The sequence below is a fragment of the Chelonoidis abingdonii genome, chromosome 16 (genome assembly GCF_003597395.2).
Source record: "Chelonoidis abingdonii isolate Lonesome George chromosome 16, CheloAbing_2.0, whole genome shotgun sequence".
Lineage (NCBI taxonomy): Eukaryota > Metazoa > Chordata > Testudines > Testudinidae > Chelonoidis > Chelonoidis abingdonii.
This window is the reverse complement of record NC_133784.1, coordinates 9,696,758-9,715,007: the sequence shown is the minus strand read 5'-3', so window position 1 is coordinate 9,715,007 and position 18,250 is coordinate 9,696,758. Positions and strand designations below refer to the sequence as shown.

Below are 18,250 nucleotides of genomic sequence, written 5' to 3'. Positions count from 1 at the left end.
TTCTAATTTTGTGACTACATGCTTGACTTGTGGCGGTTATCCTCTGGGATTTGCTCCAGGGTTGGTGGTTCTGGTTGGATACATCTTCAATACCTGTCCCCAGCTGACCACAAGTGATTGCTAGAGGAACCCTTCTTCCCTCGGAGTCAACTTAAAGATACCTAAGCCCTGCCAGCTCCAAAGCACCTAAATCCTGCGAGGCTGGAGCCTTGTCCAGAGCCCAGGGAAATCAGTGAGTGTCCTGGAGCAGACCTCTGAGGGCGATGGACCATCCCTGAAACGCCCAACAGGGACTTCTTTGAAATGGCTGCTATTGGGTCACTGACCTGGTCTGGCCTTTCAGAGCTCTGGGGATCTCTGACCGTTGCTGGCGCATAAAGGAGGTTCTCGTCTGATCTGTGTGGTTTTTGCCATATTTCTGAAAGCTGGGACCTGAGCTCCCTGTTTTTCCCTGGGCCCAGCTTGGCAACATGGGAAAGCGATTGCAGTCTAGGTCAGTCTTTATGGGAATTTTATATGAATTTATGGACTAGTTTTGTGAGGCCACAACTGTGATTACAGGTTTAATGACGCTTCACACAAACAAAATGTAATGGCTTCCATCAGTGTAAAACAGGAGCTTCCTGCGGGGAAACACCACTAAATGGGACTTCGCAGCAGGGGGACGGAGTTGGTTCTCTGCCAGCAGTAATTGGCACCGCATAGACCTTGTGTGTTAACTCAATTATAGCACAGCGCCAGCAGCAGCTAGGCAGTTTGCTTTGAGCAATCACTGCCCGCATGGCTTGGAGTCCATGAATTTAAAGGTTACCCATCTGATCCATGGCTTTGGGTTGAGAAGGGCTGGGATTGGCACGCTCACCTCAGTGCCTGGACTCAGAGCAATCTGACCTCCCTGACCTCTGGAAGAGCACAGTGTCTCGGTTCTGGTAGGATGGAGGTCTTTGCATGGTAGTGGGGCTTTCTGCAGTCAGTGGTTTGTTTATAGGAGATGGCTGAAAGGAGCACTCCTTAGCACCACCTGTACAGTCTGTGGATTCAGTGCCTTCCCAGCAGCAGGGCATTTCCCTCTTTTCTTCCAGTTTGCCAGAGGATCATATGCTCCTGTGCTCAATACATTTGAGTGCTCTCCTCACCTTGCCCTGCACTTCTGAGATCTTTTCCAGCCAGCCCCAGCAATCTGTCAAAGAAATCATGGCCTGTGATACTCCCTGCAACTTCTCTGGTGTTCAGCAGACCCTGGTCTCCTTGTCTAGCCATCTCCTGGCTACAAGGTGCCATCTATAATTGCTAAAAGGGGGAAAAGTTCTTTGTCTGTTCTGTGTGCATGCAGCTGCCATATTGAGGCACCTGTTGTATACACAGGTACCGATATTATTCTTTTGGATTTGTACTGTGGTAGTGCCTAGGAGCCCCAGTCATGGACAAGGATGCCTTGGTGCCAGGCGCTGTACAAACACAAAACAAAAAGACAGTCCCTGCCCCAAAGAGCTTCCAGCATAGAAGGTGTTAAAGCAAGTGAGCATCTAACTGCAAAAAGCAGGTTATGGCATCTAGTAGTTAGAGCAGGGAATGGCCAGCACCATTTTCAAGCAAAAGTTTTATGTCTCCCTCAAGAGAATCTTTTGTGTGTGTGTATAGGGGTAGGGAGGGTTTGTGGTACTACATCCCCCCAAGAGTTACCCTGTCTGAGGCCCTGTAGGGACATTTGCATGGGAGTGGGAAAAGGAGTGAACTCACGAGTCACAGCACTCAGCCTGGCCCTCTAGCGTGAACAGGCGGGTAACTTCACAGCACCCATTGATTCTTCGCTGCTTCACCTCCTCAGCCTGCTCCCTGATGAGACCCCACGTGCTTCTCAGCAGGCTAGAAATATGGAAGCAGCATTTTCATGTCACAACCCTTCTGGAACCCGGAAGTTCAGAGGCAGCCAAAAGGCTAAACCTGCCATTTCAAAGCAGAAAGTTTGAATTTGTTTTGAGTTTAATGCAAAAGTTTGGGTTCTAATAATGATGATGAATACTTCAGGCTTGATTCTGCTCTCACATGACACCAGTTTTCCTGCTGCATAATTGCATGGCATTGGATGGTGTCACTCCTGATTGGAGATCTCCCTAGAAGGGAAGTTTTAACTCAAACAGGAATTGCTGGATGAAATTCTGTGGCCCATGTTACACAGATGATTACATGGTCTCTTTTGGCCTCAAAATCTATGGATCTGTGATTTACACTGGTGCAAGTGAGCCCAGAATCTGGCCCAGTATATTTCTCTAACTCTCTACCCCTGAGAATCTCGTAACACTTCACAAACATTAATGAATTTAGCTTCATAACTTCTTGTGAGGTCCAGATTCTTGTCCCCATTTCAAAGATGGGGAAACAGAAGCACAGACCGGTGTATAGGCATGGGCTCAAGGTCACACAGCAAGCTATTGGCTGAGTTGTGAATGCAACCCATGTCTCTTGCCCCACTGGCTGTACTTCCCTTGGACTAGCACAGAGCTGCTGAGTTTGAGACTCATTCAGATAAAAATGTCAATGAAATAGACAGGTGGTGTTAGATTAATTCTTGTGTTGGACAAGACCAAACCCTCCTGCCTGTGGGAATGAAGGCAGACTTTGAGGGTGTAGTGCTGGAGTGAGACACAACAGCTGTGGTTCCATTCCCAGCTCTGCCACACATCTCCTATGTAACCTTGGGAAAGTCACTTAGGCTATGTCTACACTTCTCTAGCTCAGGTTTGAGCCCAAGCACCATTTCTGTCCGCACACCAATCAGTTTGACTCAGGCCATGAAGTATTCATGACACACCTCAGAAGACCCTGATAGGGGGGTGGGTCAGAGCCTGACTCTTGCTTTCTAGGGCAGTGTAGACATACCACTAAGTGTTAAATATTCAAAAGCACCGAAGTGACTTAGGAGTCCAAGTCTCATATTCAGAAGTGATTTAGGAGTCTGAGTGCTGTTGACTATCAATGATACTTGGGCTCCTGCTTTCCTAAATCACTTTTGAGAAAAGATAGAGGCTTCTAAATCACTTGGGCACTTTCCCAACTATTGTCCTTAAACTCTCAATTGGCCATCTGTAAAGTGGGGACAATAATCTTTCCTTTATCTGTCCCATCTATTTAGAGTGTAAACTATTTGGGTCAGGAACTGTCTCTTACTAGGTGGATATACAGCACCTAGCATGTTGGGGCCTTAACCTCAGGTTGGGTTTGTCAGTGTTGCAGGAATAGAAAAAATATTACTAATCTTGCACTACTCCTGTGCTGTTATCTCTCCCATTTAAACAAAGGAAGCCCGAAAATTGGTTTGTGTATAAATGCTGCCTTATTTGCTCTACTTTCTTTCTCCTCCTAAATAATTCCAGTGCCAACACATGTGTTGAGTTCATGGATATATTGGGCTCCCGCTCAGGGGTCCTTTCATTGCTCTTCTCTCATGGGCTGTAAACAGAAGAACTTCAGTCATCACCTCATCGTTCTTCTTTCTGGAGAATTCCCCAAACCCACCTGGTCTACGCTCATAAAATCCCAAGTGACCAATGGTTGCTTAACTCTGCTTCTGACCCACCACCAAACCTGTGCATGCAGTGACTGTTACTGAGCATTGCAATGTCTTCTGGTGTTTCCTCCAGGGCTTTGTGTCGTGTATGGAAAAGTACAGAAGGAGTGGGCAGGAGCTGTACGCATCTTTACACAAAGATCATGTACAGGTAAGGGATTGAAGATCTCATAGTTTGTTTCTGTCGTGAAAATGACATTTTTTAACTTCTCAGAGTGCCCTGGCAATGCAATGTTGTGTCAGAGGTGAGATGTTGTCCCTATTGTATATACAGCCCTCAGAGTGCATGGTGAAAAATTCTGGCTCATGACTGGCTGAAAACAGTCATGTGACGAGTCAGTAATTTTCTATTTACCTCCTGTGTGAGTAACAGTACTGTGGAGTAGCATCAGTCACCAATCAGATTGCACATTCCCAGGTCCGTCTGTCCTCAGGTACTCCTGATTTCCACTGGAGTAATTTAAAGACTACTCCAGATTTGGCTCTTCAGCAGTCAATAATAGTTTTCATGGAACTCAGACTTACAGCCAGTTAAATCCCACATGCAACTCTTTACTTCCCGATTGGTTCATCAGAGCTCAGTAATCGCTTTATGCCCTAGAATGCTAATCTCATCTCTCCTTCAGAATGGTAGTTTAAAAGAAACCCAACCCAGGTATATTTCAATTCAGGCCACAATGGAGAGATTTCCCGCTATTTCTGATGAGACATTCTGAATGTTTGTAACGGTATGGATCCTGCCTGTGTTTTGGTGAACGTCAACATTTGCCATCACTGGAGATGCACACTGAGCAGGACAAGCACAGGTGCATAAACGTTGATGTTCATTTCAGACGAAGTCAATATCTGTTATTTTATGTTGTTTAATATTTTATTGCAAAATAGTTTTCTTTCTCCTCTTTTACTTGGTGACTTTGTGTAACGGTGGGTTAAATATATCTGACTGAGTGTGGCTATTCAGTGAAATGTGAATAGTTCCATGTGATTCCAAGAGTTCCAGTATTTAGAATTGATCATGTAGAGTTCAGTGAGGATCACTACCTGCTGGACTGGCAGCACTCCTTCCTGCCATGCCTAGGGTTTCCATGGAGGGTTCCATCCCAGTCCTGACTCATCAGGGTCATTGGATCCATTGAGATCGCAGAGCTCGAGCAGCTGAGGGTGATCTGGGAAAGTGGAGCGTGATGGAGTGATGCAAGCGATTCTTTCCTACAGATGCTGCAGTGTGGTTACAGCAAAGCAGCGAAAGACTGGGCCACACTGGAGGAGCAGCTGTTCAACAGAGGGGGCCCGTGGGGAGCCGTATCAGGGCTGTCAGCCCCACGGTGGTGTCTTGATGGCTACGAGGGGCCTGCACGGATGCGGAAGAGGGTTCGGTGTGAGAGGGCCCATGGGGCAGTGATGCGAATGAGACGCGAGGTAACAAGCTTTTGGATGCGGTGTGCAAATTCTCTATCCTTATAACAATAAATAATAATTTATTATAGCTCAGTGGTTTGAGCATTGGCCTGCTAAACCCAGAGTTGTGAGTTCAGTCTTTGAGGGGGCCACTTAGGGATCTGGAGCAAAAATCAATACTTGGTCCTGCTAGTGAAAGAAAGAGGCTGGACTCGATCTTTCGAGGTCCCTTCCAGTTCTAGGAGATAGGTATATCTCCAATTGTTATTATAAACTTTTGGATGCGGTGTGCAAATTCTCTATCCTTCCTTTCCCACTGGAATAACCCACAAATAGCACCCTATGCATGTGGCTTTCTAATCCTCTCCCCTCAACTTGTTCTCCTTTCCTAGTACCATTGTCTTGACTTGCTGGGCCATGGTGCTCGAGGTTGGAAACTGTAGTGGTCCCTCGCTCTCAAGTGGAGAGGGAGGCCACTCCACCTCACTGTATTAGGCAATAATCTTTGGGCTCAGGTCTCGCAGCCAGGGTCGAGCTGCATGCAGTCTGTAGTTTGGTAGCCCCCTAGCAGGGGTAAACCAGCAGGAACAGTCTAGTCCTCTTGCCCCTTTGGGCGGGGCAAGGCAGTGAGCAGTCTTTAGCTTGCAGCCTCTTGGTTGGGGTGGAAAGCAATTAAGAGTTCAGGTTCTTTCCCTTTGGGGCGGAGCCCAGCAGGGAGCAGGCTTTAGCCTCAGCTTGTAGGCTTAAGGCAGCCAGCAAACACGCAGTCTAGGGGCTCAGGTAGGGGTGAGCACACACACAGTCTAGTGTCCTAGCATGATGGGCGGCAGACTTACACAGGCCTCCTAGACTAGGGTGGGGAAGCTGCCACCCCAGGAATGGGATGGCAGGGGTAGGAGGACGCTGGCTCACCCGACTCCACTGTGTTCCAGCCCAGGGCCCTCACAGTGGCTGCAGGCCCACCAATGGGGGCGGAGTGAGGAGGAGGAGAGCAAATGGGGGCCCCCTGGCCACTGCCGTGGTAGCGGTGGCCAGGAGCCCCAAGCCCTTTTAAATTGCCTGGGCAGGCTGCAGGGCTCCTAGGCATGCACAGGGTGTTACCAGTGGTGGCGAAGGCAGCCTGGCGGGCATGTGGAAGCACCAGCTGGCGCAGGCGCAGCACTGCGCACACACATACACTTCAGTGAATGCCATTGTCACTTCACATATTTGTATCTTAAAATATCTAACAATATTCAGAAAAGCATCTTTGGCTATGATGTTGTCAGGCAGTTCAGTATACTACTATCAATAAGGTTGGTCTCTGTCCAATGATACAAAGCCCCACATTCAGCACATGCATACAAATGACTTTTCCTCTCAAGATCAGATAAAGTCCAATATTTTTCCTAGCAATAAAAATTTGTGTTGTATGATTTATTTCAACTTCCTCTTCCATAGTATATGTACTGGATGTGAACCTTCATATCCTATAAAAAATTAATTTAATACCAGGTAGTTGAAGGCTGCTATCAAATCCTCTCTTTCTTCTCTTCTGCAGACTAAATAAGCCCAGTTCTCTTAGCCTCTCTTCATAAGTCATGTGCCCCAGCCCCCTGATCATTTTCGTTGCCCTCTTCTGGACTCTCTCCAATTTCATTCCATCATGTATTTATTTAATTTAAACATATAATTCATAATAACAAATTCTACAGCTTATATTTAGGCTCACAATCTGTTTAATATTAGTGCTGTAACTGGAAAAAAAAGTAACTACATCAAGCAATGCCACAACTTAAATACATTGGGTTCTAATGTGTTATCAACAGGATAAAAAGTAGTGTCATAAACCTCAGCCATCCCTTGCTAGGGGGCTCATTGACTGTTCTGCTCTGGGGCCCGGAATTGCTGTCAGCAGACCTGAGCGGTGGAGTGGTCCGCCATTGGGTCAGTAGGGATCCAGCTGCAACACACTGTCCTAGAGTCAGTCAGCCAGCATCTTAGCCAGACAGTTGTCAGCTGCCTCTGGGCTACTTCCTACCTCCCTAGGGTTTGGGACCTCTGTAATTCGCAGGTCCGCTGGATCCTCTGGGTACACAGTGGATGGCAGTCCCAGCAACTTCTCTTCAGGGTCAGTCTCCTCCGGGGGCAGCGTGTTGCAGAGCCTAGATTCAGCTCGTAGGTGCTGCAGCAAAGTGGAGGCATCCTTCTCCTTTCCTGACTCCCGCTCAGCTGAACTGCAGGACCCTTCTTTTATACTTCCTGTCTCTCCCCACCCCCCGGTACTTCTGGTGAGGGGGCGGGACAGGTTCGGCTCTGCCCCCCAGGGGGAGTGTAGGGCGCCTTCGCTCTCAAATCCAGAGGGAGGCCATTCCACCTCTCTACAGAAACCCATTGAGATTTGCCATTTTTGAGGGGTTTAGAGAGGCTGCTACATTTTTAGTAGTGGTGGAATGATTGATCTTCATGGTACACTAGCCACACTCCTGCCTAGTGAGATCTTACAAATAGACAGGTTTTCTTTCTCTCTGCAGTATCCCAGAATTATAGCACGCCCTCCTGGTGGCATTTTGTATCCTGAAGTCTCATGTGGAGAAAGTTATTCTGCCACCGCGGACTTCAGTGCATCAGACTCACTGTCCTGCTGGAACTGGCCAGTGATCAAATGAGTCTTGCTTGTGGAATTAGAGTAGTCTGAGCCAGGAATCCAATATTTGATCTTGTTTTATGTTACTGCCCATCACTGTAGTATTTGAGCGCCAGCTCCTATCAGCAAGAAGCAGAAGGACTTAGCCTGAGTATCTTTGAATATTCGCTTCTCCAGTCTTTGTGATTTACAAATGGCGCTCCAATTCTGCAGACCTTTCATAGAGTAGAATATGACTTTGTCCTGGAATTGGCACTGTTCGAGCGTCAGCAATGAGGTCCTGCTTTTAGGAAGAGTGTAGGCCTTTCCCCCTGTGATTGTAGCACATGAATGTTTATTTTTATGTTGTTTTGGTCCTTTGGGATCCCTTCCAATGCATTCGTTGCAGCTCAGCTCTGAGTCTGCAATCTGTGCCGCAGCTTGGTGTTGGGGTATGTTGCCAGGCTGCATATTCCATTCTAGCGATGGCTGTTTTCTTTTCAGGTTCACGAAGCTACCCCAATTCAAGAAGAAAATCAAGGTAACATTTAAACTGATCTATAGAAAAAAATGAACGTGTAGGTCCAAACTTTGAGCTGAAGTAAGCAGTTGCGACTCCAGGTCTGAATTTGGCCTGGGGATTGTAATATGGTGGCAAATCTAGCTTACCGCTGTCTAAAGTGATCTGAATTTTTTAGGATAAAATTGAAGGTATCGGTACACATAGCACTTAACTAGATTCTGATTTCATGACTGTCTTGTGGCCAGTGAGAGAAAGAAGAAGCCAAAAGCCTACCATAAAATCACCTCATGGAGAGGACTGGAAAACACTTGCCTTTAAGTGATGTGTGCTCAGCAGTTAACTGTTGTTTGCTGAATGTTTACCTTCTACAGCACCCACTACTTCTCCATCCTCTGCTGCGTGCCATGAGACACCCCTTTAAGACATCATTTGAAAAGAAATGAACAGGGCACTAATTGGCTCAGGGAATGATAAGAGATTGTGACTTTCAAAGAGCTGGAGAAAAAATGGGAGTAAAAATCCCTTTTTCTTTTCTTTTTTTTTTTTTTTTTTTAAATTTCAAAGTTTTTCTCCAAAAAGGACCAGAGTACTTGTGGGACCTTAGAGACTAACAAATTTAAGTGGGTTATAGCCCACGAAAGCTTATGGTCAAATAAATTTGTTAGTCTCTAAGGTGCCACAAGTACTCCTGTTCTTTTTGCAGATACAGACTAACATGGCTACTACTCTCAAAGTTATTTCTGTTTCCCTGGATTCAAAATGGAGCCATTTTTTCATTTGTTTCTAAACTATCAACATTTTTTCCAAATGTTTCTTTTCACAAGCCTTGGTTTTTCAGTCAGTACAGAAGACGGTTGGATAAAAAAAATTGCAAAAAATGAAATAGCATGAAAAAGTCACCAAAAATTTTGTTTTAGGAAGAAATTCCATTTTGGGGTGTAAAAACTTTTGGTTTGATACATTTCAGCCAACGCTGTGGAGTTCAGCTTCCCGTGTTGCTGCACTGGGGGAAACATTTAGTGTAGGTTGGTGAAACTGTTGTTATGGTAGGGCATAGCTACCAACTGAGAACAGGGCCCCTTTGTGCTAGTACTGTACAGAGTACTAAATACCCACTACTCTGAGGAGCTTACAGCCTAAATAGAGAAGGCAGATGAAGGGTAGGGGAAAGGGATATAATATACACACAGATCATGTCTGCACTGCATAAGTGTCTACACAGCACTACCTGAACTCCCAACATTCTGTTGCAGCATGTGCTGGGCTCCATGAGTGCCCCCAGGATATTACAATTGCCACTTCTTCCTAGTTTCATCTGAGCAGCCTCTTGTTTGATTTTATTTAAGTTCTTCTGGTATCAGCCAGAGCTAGTATGAACATGGAAATAAACATGTTTGTTCAGTATTTTCCAATCTTCAGCTATTATCGGAGCTCAGTTTTGAGTTATGATTGAATGTTGGGGTCAGTTTCTAGTTAGTCCTTCCCTAGCAATTAACAGATTTCACTTCTCTCTTGCCTAGTTTAACCATTGGAGGGGGGCGGGGTTGGCAAATAAATAATGCCATTTCCCTAGGCAGAACAGATTGGGTGAAAGTCTAATGTTGCTGTTCGTGGCATCCGGCTGCCACTAAAATGGCAATCTCCTTTATATTGATGTAGAAGAGCCGATGCTAAATGGAGCAGAAAGGGAGATGGATGAGAGGCGAATGGATTGTAACCAGCTGACATTCTTCCCTGCCCTACATGAAAGTTTCCACTCAGAAGACTTCTTGGAACTGTGTGTGGAAAGACAAATTATCCTGCAGGAATTCGCTGAGAGTGAAAAGGTACCGCCTGACAACCAGGAAGATCTCTGGGGGGCAGGAGGCACTTTGTGGTGGAGCTGGGCCTGGACAGTGGGTGTTAGGGGACTTGGGAACAGTCTATAATAGCAACATTGTTGTTATTCTTTTATTTGTATTCCTGGGAGTGCCCACAATTTACTAGACACTGTCCAGCAGCTGAGAGATAGGAGAAGTCAGCATTTGCTCCTGACATGCTACATTCAAGTTCCTTAAGATTCCTCCCCTGATTCCTCACTGCCAGAAACCTTTCCTAGTCTGCAGTGCAGTGTCCTGCACTTGACTCGCTCCCTGGCTGCCCTGGGACATGCCAGTTCTGTACAGGGAACATTTCATTGCTTCCATAACTGCTGTTTGAAATGGTGGTCAAATCCTGTCACTTCTCTTCTCTGCTGCTCCAAGAGGAGATGCCTTTAATGCCCTCAGCCAGCCCTCCCCTGCCCTTCTTCCTCCCCGGGGCATGCTGGAGCAGACTGCTACCCTCTGAGCTCACACACAGCCTGCCTGCCCTCTCCCTGCCTGTGTCCCTCATCTGGCCACAACAGTGCTGGTGCCTCCTGGATCCCACCCTCACCATGCTGCCCTTCCCCATTATCCCTCCTAGGACTGGGGAGAGGGCAGAACCCAGCAGTGTGGCCCATGCACTAAACATGAGGAGTCCCGAGAAGGGGCAGATGAGGCAGAATTGGCTCCTCTCAATAGCCCCAACCTACCCCCCCTCCGCAATCAGAGACCCTCACTTCTCCCCATCATATGATTCCCACGATAGCCATTGTCAAACCCTAAGAGAAGGACTAGTTCTTGTTGTTGGAAATAGATAGGGATTAGCCACTTTCCAGGGAGTTCCGAGAGACCCTACACATTTAGTAGCTATGCCCTATACATGCTGCTTTCCAGTGGGTCTTCTCCTGGCATTTGGCCCTTCAGTGTGGGACACCCAGCAGCTTGCATCAATCAAACAGTGAAAGCCACTAGTGAAAAATACGATTTTACATTCCCTGTGATCAAAATGTTCCACTTTGGAGGCTGTATACGGATATAGATTAGAGTTGGCTGGGAATTTGCCATTGGAATGATTTTCTGATGGAAAACATTCTTTTCACACCTTCAAAACTTCCCTGGGGGAGCATTTCAGTTTTACTGAAAGCCTCATTTTCCATCAAGACAATTGAAACTATGGCTTCCCGGCTGCCCACCTGAGGAAAGTGAAGTTGATGACAGCCTTCCATTTTGTTCTTCTGAAACTGAATTTTCTGGAAATCATTTCCCCTTCAAAAAATCAGATTTGACTTTTCATCTTCATTCAGGACGTAAAAATGTTCAAAACAGCAGAATTGTCTGTGGGAAGGGATTTTCCCTTTGCTGGCCAGGAGAGAGGGAGAGAGAGAGCTTTTATGTTTTTGTGTAGATTTTCATGGCACTTTCCCAACACACAGTAGTCATGTTCTGTCTCTCCAATGCGCTGGCTCCCTGTCCCATTTGAGCTATAGGTACCGTGTACAATGAGGTGCCATAATTAAACATCCCCCACCCCCAGCAGAAGGGGAAGGGGATGAAAATGTAAAACATGTTTTCCATGCCTTGTCCTAATCTCAGTTGGAGGCTTCAGGCTCTCGCTCTCCTCCATGTAACTCCATGGGAAGCCATCAGAAATGCCAGACGTTTTCCCCCAGCAGCAGTCACTGCATTGCCAAGCTGACAGAGTATTAAAAAAAGCAGTAGGGGGTGACATTAGCTGTCCTGTGCTACTTAGTACGCTGCGGTCCTGCCTTATAAATGGCTGCCTCATGAGCTGTTTGCGCTCTAACCATGCAAGTGGAACTGGCTTACTTACTGTATTGTGGAGAGATGTCACTGCAATGCCTTGGAAGCTAGGAGATTGATTTGCTCCAGCGCAGGGTTGCAGTGGCTCTGGAAAGCACCTGAGTATTTTATAATGTTATATGATTTTGTTACTGTGACACAATCAAAGAGAAACCTTTGTGACATCGTCAACTACACAGCCTCACTTTACACACAGCAGCAAATTCTCTGCTGGCGTGTGACATCACTGACGTCTGTGACATTACACTTGTAGAGCATTTAGCTGCACTCGCTGCAGGTGAGTAACACAGTCAGCAATTTGCTTATGCCAACTCCACCTAGCCCCAGGCTGACAGGCATTTGCTGTGTGCTGGGGCCTGATCTGAAAGCCATATTGCATTGGCAAAGGATAAGATGTCTTACGTGCCATCATTTTCACCTGCCCCTCCTTGGATGCACAGAGGAGGAGGTGCCCTCTGAGCTGCTTGCGGAGACTGAGTCTGAATGCAAGGAGGTGAGAGCAGGCTCAATGCACTTTCTCCTTAGTAAGAGATGGGGGAGAGGTGGGTCAGTGGGGGAAGTTTTTGCTGCACCACTTACCTTTTCCTCTGATGCAAGTAGAGCCCCGCACAAGCAGGGAGTAGCTGCACCCTTTGGAGGGTTGCAGAAAATTACTTGCTCTCTGTGAGTGCAATAGGGAGCAGTGAAGGAATTGTGCAGCTTTCATTACCCAGGGCCAGGAGTTAGATCACAGTCTCATCCTCACAACAGATGAAATTGGCACTAATAGGTATAGAGGGGTGGGGAGGGGGACAAAGTGTAGGGTTTTTCTATATGTTGGAGTAAGTGTCTGTAATGTGCTGGAATGTGTGTGTTGCATATCTGAATCTCTGTGCAAGGTGTGTAGGGAAGACGGAGCATTAGGCAGCATGTATATACATGCTCTGAGGCTGCGTGTAGGTTGACTATGAGGGAAGGCTGTGTGTGTGTGACAAGACATGTTAGGTGGTGTGTGCGTATATAGAATATGCTCAGACTCTGTGTAGGTTGGCTGTGAGAGAAGGCTGTGTGTGGGAGGCGGGGGTGTTAGGCTGTGTGTGTATATACAATATGCTGAGGCTGTGTGTAGGTTGGCTGTGAGGGAAGGCTGTGTGTGTATATACAGTATGCTGAGACTGTGTATAGGTTAGCTGTGAGGGAAGGCTGTGTGTGTGTATACAGTGTGCTGAGGCTGTGTGTAGGTTGGCTGTGAAGGAAGGCTGTGTGTGTGTGGGGTTGCGGATGGAGGTCCTAGGTTACGTGTATATATACACAGTATGCTGAGACTGTATAGGAAGGCTGTGAGAGAAGGCTGTGTGTGGGGGACGGGGGTGTTAGGTTGTGTGTCTATATACAGTTTACTGAGGCTGTTTGTAAAATGGTTCAGAGAGAAGGATGTGTGTGCGCAACTGGGAGTGTTGTGCAAAATGTGTTTGTGGATATTGTTTGGTTGATGCAAGAGAAACACAACATGAGCACACCCCTGCCTATTCTCGCTAGGCCAACCCTTTAATAACCCTGGCTCACCAGATGAGCAGAGGAGATTTGATTCTTGTACATGTGTCAGGTTCACATCTGCAGCCTGAGCCCCCCTGCTGCAGAATGTTTCCCTATTCGTGCCAGGGTATTAATATGTTGTTTGTGTGCCCAGACTGAGGAGGAGCAGCAGCACAGCTTTGCTGACCAGGACAATCCAGGGGGTGGTTTCTCTTTGGTGGAGAGATTGTGAGTTTTGGAGAAAATAAGCCATCAGCTGCCAGCAAGTTACCTGAGACCATAAGCAATTCAAGCGCCAGCAGGTAATGTGTCTGGTTACCAAGAGGCCTGCAGCCTAGCAATGATTAGGCACCAGGCCCTTCCTTGAAGGAGGAGCTGAAGGTGCCAAGGACAATAGAAGCAGGTAGCAGAAATCAGGGAGCTGGACGCATAGTTGTAGAAAAGGAGCTAGTCAGAGGATCCCTTCTGGAGAGGAACTGACATGAGGTCATCGAGGGCACTGATACTTAGGGCAAAAAGGGCTGGTCTGCATATGCTTCAATGCTGCCAGTGTTCCTAGCTACACCAGCCCTGTCACAGGGACCTGCCAGTTCCATGTGGTACCGACACAGGCAGTTTTCACAAGGGCACCATTATGAGCTACCACAGCACAGGGACACTGCTGTGGAGGGTTTGCACAGTATTGAAATACACTGGAGACAGAAAGCCGGACTAGTGATCAGAGCAGGGAACTGGAAAGGAAGATACCTAGGTTCAGTCCCTGGCCTGGAGAAAGTCATGTGTTGCCCTTTACCTCAGTTTCCTCATCTGTAAAATGGGGATACCAAAGGCCATCCACATCACAGGGAGGGGCAGGGTTGAGTGTTAATCAATGTGTGCAGAATACTTTGAGATCCTCAGACAGCAGGAGCTAGAGATGGGCAAAGTTGTTGTATGAGCTTATTTTCTTCACTGTCAAATCACGGCTGGCCCTGTGTGTATCTTGCTGGGTTGGTGGGGGAGCCAGGAGACCCTTCCTCACCAGCAGTGGTGCACAGCAGGTAGCCGGAGTCTGGGTGGCTGGGCTAATAGCGCAAGGGATAGGGGTTCACTAGCTTGGTCAGGAATGCTCACCAGCCCAGCGTGCTAGCCAGGGCTATGACAATGTAGAGGAACACCAAGACATGGTTCATGGTGCCACTTGTGGCCTCTGGTGGCATTTTGCCTTGTAGACTCTCCCTCCAGCACTGCAGCAGCTTATGGAACCATTCCTATGCCCTGAATCTCTGCAGAGCTCCTCACTTACCTGCCCCCCTGATCTTGGACAGCCATCCCAAGAGAGAGCCCTGCCTCTTAGCACATCAGGCCTGTGAGTCCTACTCATAGCAAGAGTGGTCAAGCCTGAGGAGGAGTCAATAGCAAGACATCTAGTCCAGGGGATGTGACCAAGGTTATTACCGAGTGGCTAAGAGGCATGAAGTCAAGGGAACTGGCTGGAGGGGAAATTTAAGGGCTCAGCTGGCTGGATACAGGCACAGAAACCAAAGCTAGCGCATGGCCTCAGGTTTCTACGGCCATACATGGGAGTGTGACCTGGAATTGGGTGGGACAAGCACAACTACATGTGTTTTGCAACATTTTTTTTTTCACCCTGTGTACAACACCTTCCCTAACAGAAGTGAGCAGTGCTTAAGAAGTCTGTCAAGCCAGACAGCATGCCCCCCTCAGTCGATGGTTTCTGTTCTAGTGTGAGCAGTGCTGGGAGGGAGCCCAGCAACCGTCAGCACCAAACTTCCGTTACATTTTGTGTCCTGGGCTTTCCCGAGGACTCCTGTCTTACAAGGTGAATGGGAAGAACTGTGTGCATGGGCCTCCCCAGGGTAACTGCATTGACTTCACCAGAGTCATGGCAGCAATTAATTTGACTGAACCCCTCTACTTGTGATGGCTCAGACACAGATGAACTTCAGACTTGTGCCGCTAGTACTAAACACGGGGTCAAATAGATTTCACTTCCTTTAGTGGTGGACAGACCAGGTGCTTGAAGCAGCCACATACCACTGTCTGGAGCTAGTAGGGCCTTAAATGGCCTAAGACCTTCTTAACTGACGGAGCACCTTTCCTCATGCCATGCTGCCACAGCTGATGTGCTCCAGCTGGAGTTCTTTGGCATATAGGGGAAAGGAGCTGCTAGCAGGAGAGGCCCTTAACCCTGGCAGTCACCTCCCTGCCTCTGAATTTGCTGGCCTTCTGGGCATAATGCAAAACTTGTCTTTCTGGGTCTGGGTGAGTGAGGTCTGTTTGGAAAATGTACAAGATGAGATTTGGATTTGCTCTGTAAAACGTTTTGCCCCCTGGTGGTTGTGTGTGGGGTGTGTGGAGAACTTGTTTCTCTGGTTTTGTGATTTTTGTTTGTCTGTTTTGTTTTTTTGGCATCATACCTGCAGCTGAGGGGAAAGGCTCACAGGGCCAGATTATCCCTTTGAAATCTATTGGAGTTAGACTAACCTGCTCCAGAGCTATTGAAAATCACATTGAGTGCCTATCTTACTCTAGGCTCCTAACTGGGAGAGCTGATGGTTGGACAAGTGCCGTTCCGTTGAAATGGATACTTGTGGTGGGTACGTGTCCATTCTGACATTTTGTTTTGGAAAAAAACCAAACCCGAAAAGAAGGATTCTGAGACTTTCAGAACATCCTGTTTCAATGTTTTTAGAATGGAATGTCTCGATTTTTGATTTTGAAATGATGTTTCATTTGACACGTATCTTCTCTTTATAAAAAAAAAAATTGAAAAGTCAAAAATGAAATGTTTTGATTGAATTGAAAGAAATTGTTTTCAAATCTTTTGTCTGCTTGGAAACTGAAAATTTTTGGCTTTTTCTTCCAATTTGGAATGAAAAAAAATTAAAATGCCAAATTTCCTGTGGCACAGAAATTCCAGTTCCTTACCAAATAGATTCATTAAAAAAAAAAAAAAGGAGCAAACCTTTTACCCTGTCCTTTAATTCCTTTTCTGCATCTGAATGAGCGGAACAATCTGTGGTTGCCTTGCTTTAGGCAATACCTTAGAAGGTAATTATTCAATTATTTTATGTCACCTTTGCATCATTGATTAATGATTCTAGCAACCAGTGAGCTTGATTCTGTTCTAAAAAAAGGGGAAAGTTTATTTAATCTATGTTAATTTCAGGTTGGCTGGTACTTCATTAGATTGGAGCCCTGTAGGTACAGGAATGGGTACACTTCTTCATTGTCAGATCTTTGTTACTCGGCGGGAATGAAATTTGCTCCAAGTTCAGACTTGGAAGAAATACCTCAGCCCAAGGCTTCGTTTATTTTTAACAAAATGGAAATATATTTTGCTGGAGGGCGATGGTTGTTTTAAATGAAGTGGATTTAGCACTGGTGACGGGTATTAGATTGACAGTGCCGGAGGCAGAGTGCTTCTGTTTATTCACAGCACCAGCCTACATATGAGAGAGATTCCCTGCCACCGCAGCCCCACCTTGGATGGACTCCTCCAGAGGCTGTGCCAAACCACCCCCATGAGCACCAGTAGGACCTACTATTGGGTACATTACCCCCCATGATCACAACTAGGTATTCTAAATAGGTAGGTTAGGAATAGCTTGGAGGCCATAGAGCTGCAGCATTCCCACTATGCCTCAAACCACTGGGGCAGGTCTATTGTGATGATCTTCTGCAAACCAAGCCCCCCATTTTCACACAGTTCTGATTGTATCAGTTTGTAACAGAGCTCCAAGTGAGTCTAGTTATTAACCCCATGTTGCCCACAGGGCTATGTCAAGGCCATGAAATGGAGCACTCTTGAGGGGTTCCAACCCTTTTAACACTGTTGCTCAGATCCTCTTAGGCCGGTTTTGCAGCTGATGACCCCTGCTGGCCTCTACTTCTGTCCCATGCCTGTCACACCCTCCAACTCTGACCAACACCAGTTGCAGCTTCTCCCCTGTGCTCCGCCAGCATGCTGCTTCCCACCTCTCCATCTGTCTTGTCTGCACTAGAAAGTTATACCCAGGGCTATCCCTAGGCATACACAGAAAATGCAGCTGAGTAGGGCACCAAATTACCCCCAATTTTATGATGCCTAGGCAGCTGCGTGCTGCATTCGTGGCAGAACCAACTCCTGCAACCAGCCCTATCTCTTGACCGGCTGCCCACTGCAAGGGGCAGGGCCGTCCCTAGAAGGGTGTGGGGCCCTAGACAACTCCCTCTGCCCCGTCTCTTAGTCTTCCCCCCTGCTTCACCCTCAGCCCACCCCCATTCTACCTGTTCCCCCAGTGACCCCACACTCACCGGCAGTGGTGGGAAGCGGACCAACCCGGCCCCAGCCTGCTCTACTCTGCCAGCTCCAAGCCATGTTGCTTCACTTCCCGCCGCTGGTAAGTGTGAGGTTGGGGAAAGGACTGCCCCCCTCACTCACCAGTGGCTGGAAGTGGAGCACCACAGTGAGTGTGGGGGGGGCACCTTCCCCCAAGTCCCCTCTCCCAAGCGACACAGAGCCGGGGCAAGAAAAGTGGAGTGGGCTGCTCCCGGCCCTCCGTTAATCCCCTGGGTCCAGGACCGGCGCTAGGGTTTCTGCCGCCCTAGGCACACGGCCATTTCGCTGCCCCCCTGTGCTGATCCCGCAGCTCCGGTGGAGCTGCCGCAGTCATTCCTGCGGAGGGTCCATTGGTCCGTGGCTCCAGTGGAGCTGCCGCAGGCATGCCTGCAGACAGTCGGCTGCTCCCGCGGCTCCAGTGGACCTCCCGCAGGCATGCCTGCGGCAGGTCAACCGGAGCCGCCTGCCGTCCCCCCGGCAAAATGCCGCCCCCCAAATAATCCTGGCACCCTAGGCGATTGCCTAGGCTGCCTAAATGGTAGCGCCGGCCCTCGCTGGGTTGCATTGGGCTTGTGGGGCCCCCCAAAGTGACCCCTCACAGCTCCTGCCTCCTGGGCCCCGCAGGCCTTGAGTGCAGCCTAGACCCTGGCGG

General features: G+C 47.8%; 1 protein-coding gene across 2 annotated transcripts in view; it reads left to right on the top strand.

Moving 5' to 3' along the window:
* The window catches only part of WDFY4 (WDFY family member 4), a 279,998-nt gene that overhangs the window by 183,764 nt on the left and 77,984 nt on the right, over window positions 1–18,250 (top strand). For both annotated transcript variants that reach the window (XM_075072902.1, XM_075072901.1), the window contains exons 40-43: window positions 3,642–3,719; window positions 4,784–4,987; window positions 8,076–8,112; window positions 9,754–9,920. In XM_075072902.1, coding sequence (XP_074929003.1) covers window positions 3,642–3,719; window positions 4,784–4,987; window positions 8,076–8,112; window positions 9,754–9,920 — 486 coding nt within the window. The remainder of the gene's footprint in view (window positions 1–3,641; window positions 3,720–4,783; window positions 4,988–8,075; window positions 8,113–9,753; window positions 9,921–18,250) is intronic.